Source organism: Polypterus senegalus, chromosome 10 (assembly GCF_016835505.1).
Source record: "Polypterus senegalus isolate Bchr_013 chromosome 10, ASM1683550v1, whole genome shotgun sequence".
Lineage (NCBI taxonomy): Eukaryota > Metazoa > Chordata > Cladistia > Polypteriformes > Polypteridae > Polypterus > Polypterus senegalus.
The window spans coordinates 19,870,705-19,883,465 of record NC_053163.1 but is presented as its reverse complement, the minus strand read 5'-3'; the positions used below and the strand labels follow the sequence as shown (position 1 = coordinate 19,883,465).

Here is a 12,761-nt window from a genome sequence, read left to right as displayed (position 1 = left end):
GCTAAAGTATATCTTTTTCTCTCGTGATTTTTGTACCGCCGTAATTACTATGGGAGGGATATCGCCTTTTATATCATATTTCTCGGTTAAATAACATGCCGGAATTTCAAAAGAACACATTTCCGGAGAGCTAGTGCCTCCAAAGGAAACAACTAGTAAAACAAACAATTTTACAGCTCTGATCAGTGCAAAGATGATCAGTAACAAAATATTCATTAAGCACTGCTTTGGGCTTTCTGTGTCGAACTCTCTAAACTGATACAGATGCAGCTCAACGTATCTCACACTGGCTCATTTGCCTTGTGGTCATCTTCTTTGATACACCATATAGATCTGCAACCTGTCGTACTTTTAAATGGCATAAAAGAAAGTTTTCTATTGACTTAACTGGAATGTCAAAGGATGGGCATCCTGGGCAAGTAACTTAATCACCTGAACCGGAATGTAGCCTCGTCTGCTGCACCACTTCTTCGATGTTTTCAAAAATAGTTTCATCGATATTATAGTCTAAAAGGGTCGCCAACACTGCAATTTCTTCTGATAAATCTTTGACTTTCTCTCTGAAATACTTGATAACTTCGACAGAATCCATTTCATTGACAACAGTAAGCATTTTTCTAATTAATTCTTGTGCTATTTCATTAAGTTCTATCTCCTGCACAGACATATTGAATTAGGCATAAGCAGTCTACAGAAGACAATTCACCAATCAAAACACAGTATGTGCTACAGCCCAACGTCTAAATTTGACAAGTTAATGTGACAGTTTTACTTCAAGCCGTATTTAATGATGCTTTTGGGGGAATATTATGGACACAATTAAATAAATAATCAACAAAAAACATATTTCATGACACATTATTTATGCTCATATTTCATGGCACATTTATTTATGCTTACATTTCCTGAAACATTTATGTATTTATACTCAAATTTCACTGTACTTTTATTTATCTGTGCATTCATTTATTTTATTTTGTCTGAAATATTCCTCCACAGAACGCAAGGAGATCTGTGACAATAACACCTTAGTGTGCGTGCATCAAATTAGAAGGGACACCAATTTCCATGGGGCACATATAAATTCATAACAGGGGACCTACATGATGGGCAGATGAATTTCAAATGTCTGCATGGCTTCCTTGCATTTTGATGACCTGCTGAGTCATATTCAGCCCTTCGTTCATCATTCTGGAACAAGCATAACCAGCCTCTGCTTGAAATTCACCATCTGGTACATATGCGCTATGTCAGTTGCTCTGGGTACTTAGAAATAGTTTTGCATGTGCATGTCTACGCCTGGTCACTTTCACTGTGTGTATAAACCAGCCTTAAGTGAAATACGGATCATGGGTATCCAAAGGGTAGCTGGGAAACTCGTACCAACCCGTACCATAGGCACATCTGCTCAATTATTTTAAAAAAATGTCCTTTTGTATCTGTTATAATATAATTAGTTTTAAGTTTTAATGATTTCATTTACCACTGACGAACTAAGTAGAAATGATAATCGCCAAAGCTTATTTTTGGTCACACTTGCAACCATTTTAATCGCCGTCTGCAGCGTTGTGATTCTGTATGATATTAGGAGGAAAAGACTGGCTAAATATAAATTTAAAATTGTAACCTTTTTGCAATAACTGCATCCACACTCCAAGTTTAAACACATAATAAATACATTAAAATAATACAAATATGCTCATTTCTCTCTATAAAGTCCAAGTAGAAACCCATCCCCCACCATTACCATTCCAATGCTTCAGTTACTCTAAACAATACAAATAATTTGCAAATATAAATCCCTCATTTAATAAAAGGACTAAATTTAAATAATCAAAGCTTTCATAATATACATCTAACTTATAAAGAAGTATAAACTCGGACTTTCAAACTGCAATGCAGGCATACACTCTATAGTAAATTGTAATATATTTTAGTATCTGTACTGTGTAACATTTAATTAAAGAGGAAGTTCATTTTTCCATATGAATTCATTTGAAAACTTTCAAACTCAGTTTTCTACTACTTAAAATACAACAAACTCAGTTTAATGCAGATTTATTTATCCTGCCTTGCAGCCCAAAGGAAACCACTCAATCTTAAAACACAACTTATATTACCTCATACACTGTGCTCCTTCCCATATGGCTACAGTTATCTGAACAATCAAAGTTTCTCATAAATTATTTCAATAGTTGAAATTTGTCATTATTTTCATTTTGAAATAAAAGAAAAAAAATATCAAACAACATCTTGTATGGTATGGCAATCTGCAAGGTAAGAAACTGTCACTTTGTCCTCGTTCCACCTTACGCAAGTATGAAAGAGAGCAGCAAAGCAGCTTAAGATGATATGATAGGCTTACAATGACAAAATCAAGTCTTTAAAAAAAAAAAAAGAAAAGGAAACAACTGGCACGAAAAGGAAATGCAATGTTATCACTGCTGTACACTGGCATGGTATTGCATGGTAAATTTATGATTTGTTTGGGACCCCTAAACATATTGGCCCACATGAAAGACAATGTTTTGAGATCTGCATAAGCAATGTACTTCATTTTATCATTGTGTGAGCTACAATTCTTCCAATTTACAAATAATTGTAGATTAACAGTGTTTAACATGTCAAATGCAGTTCTATGAAAGGAGCTTGTTAAATTTCAATACACGGTCTTACAGAGCCTATATGGAGAATGCGGAAATAGGTCCATAAACACAGCCTAACATTCTCAAACCTGATGATCCCAATTCGGGGGCACAGGGAAAAGCAGGAATTGATTCTGGATTGGGCCGGTTGCTGGGGGACAGTTCATCAGTGGGCAAAACAATTATTAACACAGTAAGTTTTGTGAAAATCAGACATGCTTCATTTTAAACTTTCACATTAGGGACAACCTATAGAAACAACAGGACACAAGAACCTGTATAGCCTATACTTATCTTTAATATAAGGTCACTGATGATGAGTAACAGAGCAGAAGTGGAGGACAGAGACCGTGAAAGACAACATGTTCTGGGAAAATGAAAACAAACAACAGAAAGATGAGGAAGTCGACAAATCAAGGACAGTCTACTTCAGGACTGTCTGTTATCTTGGCCAAAGCCAGGCATCAGTGTTTATCTTGTGCCTGCAAATTTATAAATCAGCTAAGCTGGGATTTTAATTGTCATAAAACACAACAGTCACTGCTCCATCTCAGTTTAATGACTAGAGGTTAAAGAAGCAGGTTCACACCTATACAGCTTACTTCTCCAAAAATGTGTTTCTCATATTACAAAGCAGACAAACAAAAGTTTCAGATTGCCATGATAAAAAATTACATTGGTCAGAGTTAAAATAAATAAACAAATAAATAAATAAAAATGCCATGACCTTAAGTCCTCTAATACAGAGTTTTCCCATTTACATTTCTGATGGCGGCTGCAGACGCATACTAGGTTTTTGCTTGATACCACCCTGCAAACTGCCGCCTATTTCTCTCATCGACATTATAATACGGCTATGGATAGAATAATTCTTAATAACCAATGCTCAGAAAGGCAAATGAAGACTTGAGCATTCTAGCCCAATTCATTTCCACTGTTATCTGGCCTCTTCCTCATCGGTTTCACAATGTCCTGTCTCTGACTTGGGGAAGAGCTCCACAGTTTGACCAGAGATAAAAACAAACACACATACCCTGTTATTTACCAGCTTAGCTCAACACGCCATTCACCCTCACTATTTCAAACGTCCACTAAGCTGTCAACTGTTTGATCTTCTAACCCCTTTCTGTTTCTGAAACAGTTAAGTATGACTGGAACAGTCTGTCCACTTTATCTCAACAATGATAGTACACATTAAGAAAGGAACATTCCTAAGGCAATGGTAATATGACTTGGGAAATAAACTGTAGCATTTCAACCTGAGGATATGAATTGTTTGTTGGCTGTACTATGGCATGGAATAAATATCTGAGAAGACAGCATTAAGCAAAAAATGTAAACATACAAAAAATTCACAATGAAAAATTCCGATTAGAAAAAAGTTTGAAACAGAAAAAAATTCCAAAGTGGCAAACATTTTGGGATAATTCAAGTTTGGCTAACTGAAAGCCTTGCGAATTTCCCCTTGGGATTAATAAAGTATCTATCTATCTAACACCTTGCATGAGTAAATGAATTTCAACAGCCTCCTAATTAGGAGAGTTCTCCTTACTACTGAAATAGGATTGCATAATCTTGCAAAACAATTTAACAATGCACACAAGTACTGAAAATGTGAAGATGGAGAAGAAACACTTCAAACAGCACACAAAAGTAAAGAACGAACTTCTCCAGTCCTGACTTGCTAGTACACTTAAAGAGTGCAGGCAAAGCTCCTATTACATAACAGTCTAAATAGGCGCCTTGCAGGCAAAAACTCGCCAGTGCGCACATGCATACTATTGCAGTGTTTCCAAACAGTTAACTTGTCCCAGGCTGACATTAAACAAGACAAAAGCAAAACTGGGCGTTGCTCTGAAGGATTCCATTCCAGTGGGGACTGTAAGGTAGCCGGGAAAAGTTACCATGAAATGACACCCTGAGTAAATGGCATTTATACTCCTTCGCATTTAAAAATGTATTAACCACATAACTCGATAAAAAGCTGTGCACGCCCACAAAAAAATGTTCATGAAATAAAAATATTTAATCTAAAGGTGTGTGTTTATACAAGATGTATATCATACCAGTTCTAAATAAGATGACAGTGAAATGTTTGATCTTAGGAAAAGATTTTTCTGAAATGCCTCAGAATTTAGAACATCAATACTCAAGATAGAGAGAAGGCAAACTTTCAGAAATTCAAAGGTGATTTTATTCAGCAATCGGTTGTTGAGATTCTTTAAAATATCCTTGTAAAATTATGTATGATCCAGGACTGGTCACCAATCCATTGTAAGACACACTCTCACACACCCACCCATACTCGCTTGTATTAGGTCAATTTCAATTTACCAGTTAAACTGACACACCCTTTTAGATAACAGAGAATCTCAGAGCACCCACTGAATAGTCAAACAGAAGAAGGAAAAATGTGTGAACTTAATGCAGTTCAAAATCAGAAACAAGTCTCCAAGAAACCCTGTATGTAATATTTGACATGCCTGCATACCAATTTACACATTAAAGGCATTAATAAATTCACATGCAGTACAACCTTAAAACAGAAACATTACGTAAACAATACAGAACTCTTAATACTTAAGCACATAAAAGTGGTAAGAGAGAAAAGCAGCAAGCCACACTTACTTCTAAAAATCAGAGATTTCTATAATCTTGAGAAAGGTGTGAAAGTGATCTAACAAGATAGCTCATTTTCTAAAATTAAACTCATTAGCCCATTTTTTCTGTGCCTTTAACTTTTTCAAAAGCAGAATGTAAATGTGTCAAACTTACCTGCATGGATGGCCATTATCTATGCAGTGAAAATTCCACACAGAGGCATCAAAAACTAACACATTATTAAAAATGAAATATAAAAAGAGTAAATCCCACAGAAATACTCTGCTTCTTAGACAAAAGAGACTCCAGCTAAACACCGGTGAAACTGTTTGCCAGCTACACGCCTTTCTTAAAAGCAGACCAAAACTCCATACAGAAGTGCAGAGTCCCCAGTAAATGACAATCTTCACATGGGAAGGCCTTCTGTTCTGCCTTATCACAGCTGGCTCATGAAGGAGCAGTCCCTGTCTCGCTCGCCCACTCGCTGACTCTCTCTCTCTCTCTCTCACTCACTCTCTCTCTCTCTCCTTAACTGCATCAGCCTGTGGGGCGTCACTCTCTGATCGGCTGTCAAATATTGTTGCCAGCTGTAGGAAAGAGCTACGGAGGGTCAAGCTGCTCTCCACTACAGCCGAGACAGATATGCTGATGACCTCTTACCCCTACTTTATTCCACCTCTCCTCCTCATTCACCATTCCTCTAGTAGCCTTCCTCTTTTTGTTAAATGTTATTTAATAAATCTTTCACTTACACAATCCAATCCCAGATGTACTTTATAAACATTTCCACTCTCCCCACCCCCCAATCCCTGCTTCTCCTTGTTTACACTCACCCCCCACCACCACTCCCAGCAATGCCTGGCTGTGTCCATTGCGCTCTCTGCCTCTGTTCTGTGAAGTAGCACTTTTGACTTCTCCTGCATTAGTTTGTTTAAGTGTGTAAGTAGATGTGTTTGCATATGCTTTAATTACCTAGTTATTCACAAAAACCCAGTTTCAAAAATGCTATGTAAACTCTTATTCCAGTTCAAGAGACTGAGATATTGATCTCCTGCAGTGGGCTGGCGCCCTGCCCAGTGTTTGTTTCCTGCCTTGCACCCTGTGTTTGCTGGGATTGGCTCCAGTGGACCCCCATGACTTTGTAGTTAAGATATAGCCGGTTGGATAATGGATGGATGGATATTGATCTCTGAAAAGCTTGGTTACCACATGTAGATTTCTCTGCACGTAGCCCAGTTATCTGGCTTTGTAAATCCTTAAACATGTTACACTTAAGGATTTCGTAGTCTGCATGCATACATACACTGCACTCTGTTAACCTGCACATGTATTCCCATCGCACACACATCCAGTAGCCATGGGTAGAAAGTGTTGGAAATATCTACATAAATTTCCAGAGGCAAACGCTCGGACGATCACATTATTCATTCTTGCTGTTGAAGTAATCTGTCTCAAATTTTCCAAAAAAAATTGCTAAATATTGGTTGATGAACTAAACGTACAGTGCTAAGCTCAGCAGCACAATCTCAAGAGCAGTGTTTGGAGTAACTAAATAAAAGTAACACACATTATGTAGTCTGGTTACTTTTTAAAATTAACCTAACAAAATATTTATTTTAATGAAGCAGAAATGCCCACGGTACTATTATCCCAGAAGCACTGGGTGTAAGGCAAGATGCAAATGTACTGGTACACCGATGCCTTGCATGGCTCAATTGCACAGCCGTGCAGAACTGAGTGTGCTGTGTGCAGTCTGGTAGGGGAAACATATTCATAAAATCCCTGCTTAGTTTTCAACCAGCTCTTTGCAGAAGTTATGTTGAAACAGTAATCAGGTGGCACAGCAGCTATTATTCATACTGCAATTATTTGAAGTCAGGGATGTAGAAAGGGAATGGATATTATTTACTTACCAGCACACGAAGGACTAAACATATTTATAAAACACAAGAAAATGACCATTTTTGAACGAGTTTTTGATCAGTTTCCTGAAGGTTCATATATGGGGTTAGGATTTAATAACAAATGTTAGCTAGGTAATGAAATGTGCAGTTTTTCTTGTAAAGGCAACCTACTGTTAATAATAAACAGCATTTTATAATAAGTAACTATACATATAAGATAGTTATTTTTATTGTAGGTAATGAGTATTTTGCCCAGGAGAAACTCCATAAGTGGACTTGTGTATGTAAACCAAGTTTCTTCCTTAACCATGTTACTCACCAAATCCCAGTCTTGTGTGTGCCTGAAAATGTACTCCGTGAAAATAAAAACAGCTGAATAATGAAACACAGTTAATTAACCTACCCTGCCCCCATTAAAGTGTGAAAAAATAAAAGAGAAACGAGTTAGAGAAGTAGAAAGCTCAAAAGAAGTAGACCACTCCATATTTTAAAGTACAATAAAACAATTAGTTAAACAAGTTTATGGCCAGAGAAAAGTGATGAAAGGAGGAAGGATACTGATAAAGCATTTATTTTGACTTGGTATAGTTACTCTTTAAACACTCTTAAGATAAAACAGCTAACAACTTCATTTCTTTATTTTTAACACCTCAGAAAAGACTTGCAAAATATTTCATCTTCACAGGATCTGAAAAAGTTGCAGTCTTCTGTGTCATTTAACTTAAAAAAATCATCCGCAGTCAATACATAACCTGAAGATGGAGTTGGGTGTCAAAATGTCTGGGCTTATGGTTACTGATCAACCTAACAGTTTTTTGTTTTTTTTTGGATAAAGAGTTAGTTACGCAGTGGAAATCAACATTTCATATATTAAAAACAGCTCCAGACCTCACTGAAGCCGCATATATCAAGATATCAGTACGTCTCTGTGCAATTTCACATATTGGTGAGTCAACAGTGAGATGCGGAATAAACACTATTGATATTTATAGGAGGGCGGCACGGTGGTAGCGCTGCTGCCTCGCAGTTAGGTGACATGGGTTCGCTTCCCGGGATCCTCTCTGTGTGGAGTTTGCATGTTCTCCCCATGTCTGCGTGGGTTTCCTCTGGGTGGTCCGGTTTCCTCCCACAGTCCAAAGACATGCAGGTTAGGTGCACTGGTGATCTTAAATTGTCCCTACTGTGCGAGTGTGTGTGCCCTGCGGTGGTCTAGCGCCCTGCCCAGAGTTTGTTTCCTGCCTTGTGCCCTGTTCTGGCTGGGATTGGCTCCAGCAGACCCCCCCATGACCCTGTAGTTTGGATATAGCAGGTTGGATAATGGATGGATGGATATTTATAGGCATCTGCCAACTTTTAAAAAGTGTGATATTGCAAAATATGACTCTAACACAAATTATCTTGCTAAGCTGTGTCTGCAGCTGATGGTCTAAAGCAGCTGCGGTGGTAACGTTGTCCCTGCAGTGCCGACAAGAACCAAGTCTTTGGCTGTATGATACAAAACAGCAGCAATTATTTCTTTTAACTATAAAAAAAAACATGTCAGATTAGCTTGTGGAGGAGAGGAACAGTAGTGTTTACAGCAGTCAGAGAACAGATAGATCCATGTACTTTGGTGCATTATGTACAGCATGCAGGTTACCATTTGAGGTGATAAAACAAAATTAGTTTCTGCTGCCTGATTTGGTAGCAATTATTTTCACATAGTTTATTAAATACCTCACATTGCTCTTCATCTGAATTCTGAAAGCAAAGTCATCACCATATGAATGAAAACTTCTTTTAGCTCTGTCTTTTTTTTTTTTTTAAACCAAGTTAGCTTTACATATGTTCTTCAAATTCCTACTTGGTCACCTTATTGAGTTTTTAGTAGAAAACAAAAAGCACAAGCAGAACACAATACTCTAAAAGTAGCATGATTTTAAATAGCCTATAAAATTATACTGAATATATTGCCAGAATTCAATGTATCACTCAGCCCTAATGTGCGCCACTCTGTGCCATATTCATATATGCCAATATCATTGTACCTTTCACAGAAATTCAAATGATTATGATAATTAGTCATTTTATTTGTTCATTATATTATTTACACACAAATACTTAGAAATATGAGCATTCAAAAATAAGAGCTGTTTTTGGACAGGTTTTGAAGTATATGTTAATCTCATTTGTCATATTGTGTTGCGGTTTATCAACGCTTTGCTTACACAAAAAAAAAAAGTAAAATGTGACTATTTTATGCTTCTGTGGTATTTCAGATGGGGTTTCATTGCATGTTTCACTAAAACTTTAAAGGAAATCTATGAAAAATGAAGACTTGGTGTGCAGCTCCAACAGTTGCATCTTAAATGTAGTGTCAAGCATGCGTGCCAGATGGTCACCTTCCAGGCTCACCTAAAGTAACTAGTACCACCCCAGGGTGAAAGGGGGACTTGTCTCCTTCTTTCCTCACAGTCTTGACTGAGGGCACTGTACCTAAAGAAGCCCTGGCCCTTCTGGTCCACATAATATAAAGGTGACAACGGAGGACGGCATCACATTGTGATATGGACCCAGCTTCTGTGTTGATTCAAGCCTGAAACCTCTACAACAAATTTCCAGTAAGAGGACGATTTTCTTTTTAAAAATGCACTTTGAAGTGCTTAATTGCATTTTTTGTTCTAATTAAACAGGGTTTTGTTTCCCAATTGGCACCCCAAGCTTCCTATCTAGTCCTGCACCATCATGTTGCCCTGCTACAGTAGTACCAAAACAATATGGCTTAATCCAAAGCAGTCATTTTGCTAAGCGTCGCTCATGCACCCTGCGCTGCCACTTGCAATCCCATCAATGCAATCCTCTTGAGAGCTCGAGCCAAAGTTAAAAATTCTCATCATCCTGAAAATGGCAAAAAAGAACATTGTTCAAAAAGAGCCTGATCTAATTGTTTTCTTTCCACAATACTGAGAATGGGTTAGCACAAAATTAGGTAAAAAAGAGTGTGTCATACTGTTTGAATTTTTTAGGCAAATCAAACAGGATGATTCATGCTTCTCTTATATCAATATTACATGTAAATCCCTAAACTGTAAACATTTATTTTTCAATATTTTAGCAGATGACGTTAGTGATACACACTTCATACCAACAAACTTGAGAAAGTCTAAGGATTTCAAAGACTAATTTAACAATTCATTTCAAATACATCCTCATAAAAAAATCTCTTGCTCTTATTCACCGGGCAAAAAGATTTTATTCACCTTTTTCTATCAATTTTATGCAATGCCTGGTAGAGGGTGACTACGATTTCATTACTGTCACCCGTCATTTAAAACTGCACCTAAATAGTTTACTTTCTAATATGTATGCCCCCCAATTTAATCTTATGCAGATATTTACATGATAATATAAATAAAAAAAGGCTGAAATGCACTTATCCCGGGAGGCTCTCATTTCTGATATCTTCTAAAATAAAACACATGACCACTGTTGTTTGTGTGTACACATTTGTACATTTAGCACACTCAAGCTCTGCCGCTTTCCATTTGATGATTAACCTCTTATGAGGAACTTTAGTCTAAAGCCTTTTCACAGTCAAGGTAGAATTAACATAAGCACTTCTGGTATCAAATGTCTTCGTTGCTTCCTCATAACATTCCATTAAATGTGTTCACCATGAAACCCCCTGTCCAGGCCTGTGATAGAAAGTTGTTTTTTGCTTTAGAGATGTAAATGAGACACATTTATTCAGGTTGAGTAGATGATGACTTCTAAACATGAATTCCAATTAAGCACTAGGATCATGGGTGGGGAGGCTGACTTTCAGTGTCCTGCTCCCAGTCTTGCAGTCACAATGAGAACTGCTCACATTCTTCCTTTATCATAGTTGTTGGGGCTACAGTATGTTTGACTACTACATGGTTTTAAGTAGGATTGTGTCGACACTGTGTTGTTTACTTATCAAAACGTCTTTGAAAAGTGACATGAAACACTATTTTTAAAACTATGGCGGTAATATAACCCCAATAAAAGTTACACATTTACATTCCCAGACTCGGAAGGGAAGCCAGGCAGACAATTTGCTTAAAGTTTACTAGCAGCTGTGAATGTGATCAGCTAAAAAAGTACACATAAATTTTAGTTTGTAAATCAATGCTGTAATTAAAATAAAAGCAAAAATGTATAAAAGCTTAAAATACGCATGTGCTCTTAAATCAATTGACTAAACATATAGACAATTTTTTCTAGTTTTATGCCAAGAGAAATTCAAAATATTGCTGATAAAAATAAACCTACTGTAAATTGTAAGTAAGAAAGCATTATAAATTCTAAAGCAATAGCATCACAAACACACTTAGAGCCTACGCTTCTATATGAGAGTTTTCACACCTAAAAGACTAGTCCAGCATTTTCATATTGGTCTGCTTTTGGTTTTCACTTGCTAAAGAAGATCTCAAGAAGATTTAAATACAGTATATGACTTGAATGTTCTTATTACACATAGCATGCTACTGACCTCTACAGCTTATGTGGAATTTCCCTCTCTTAGCTATTTCAATACAATATAATTTTGGACATGCTCTCAGCTTACGGCTGAATTAAGTAGTAAATGTCACTTTATTTGCTTAAGACTTTTTTATTTTCAAAGAATTTGTCTAAATTCAAATGAATTATTTTATATATTTTTTGTTTATTTACATTACTTTCAAGTAGAAGTCTATGTGAGAATGATTACGTTATGCGCCTGACCAGTCTAACAAAAGAGGCTCACTGAAAAACCTCTTTTCTGGTTCAGCTCCCTTCCCTGGCAGAGCACAACATCATCATCATCATCAGTTTAATGGCAATTTTCTGGGTTTATCTGGTGTGGGCATTTATTCTATAAATCTTCCAAACCTCTCAAGAATCTTTGGCTTCCCATGGGTTGAAACCAATTCTTCTCATCCTCAACATCACCTTCCTTGGCCTTTCTCCTGACTTCATCTCTTTCTAACTTAACTGAACTTCTTTCCTAATTATCCTATGCCTGAACCAATTTAGACCTTTTCTCCTCAGCACAAAACATATCACCTTCACACCAAGTCTTTTTCTTAACTTGGCATTTGTCTCCTCCTCAGTCTGTGACACGCCAAACACTCAACTGAATAATCTCACGTCTGCTCTTTCCAGCTTTGCTTTATGTCCTACTTTCACCGGACATATCTCAGTTCCAAGGAGCACACTACTCTTTATACAGATTTTATAAACTTTACCTTTCAGCACCAGAGACAACAGATCTCAGAATAGGGGACAGCCTCTAAAATGTTTTCCATGCTCCTCTAATTCTGGGAATCTTTGCTACACCAGGACTTCTTTCTGTACACAACATGACATAAGTAGCAAAACTTCCGTATTTTCTTCAAAATTATTCCACTGCTGCATCTAAATGTACACTTACAACATAAGTATCCTACACCCCTCTCACACACCATTAACAAATCAGTACCACATTTGCTTTTTGCATGACAACACATTTTTTATGCACCCAATTCTCACAAACCATTCACGAGACCAATTTTCACTAAAAACTTTTACTTTATCACACACACCCTACTACTCTACCATGCTCTCATGTTTTCCAAGCCTTTTGCCC

At 37.0% G+C, this 12,761-nt stretch overlaps 1 protein-coding gene across 3 annotated transcripts in view; it reads right to left on the bottom strand.

The window, feature by feature from the left end:
- Positions 1 to 12,761, bottom strand: part of LOC120536894 (myocardin-related transcription factor A-like) — a 143,658-nt gene that overhangs the window by 91,822 nt on the left and 39,075 nt on the right. Inside the window, exon 1 of one of the 3 annotated variants that reach the window (XM_039765440.1) lies at positions 5,421 to 5,682. The exons of the other annotated variants lie outside the window; for them this stretch is intronic. Within the exon in view, the coding sequence (XP_039621374.1) occupies positions 5,421 to 5,436 (16 nt within the window). The 5' untranslated portion in view covers positions 5,437 to 5,682. Of the gene's footprint in view, positions 1 to 5,420; positions 5,683 to 12,761 lie in introns of those variants that run through there. 3 annotated transcript variants of the gene reach the window in all.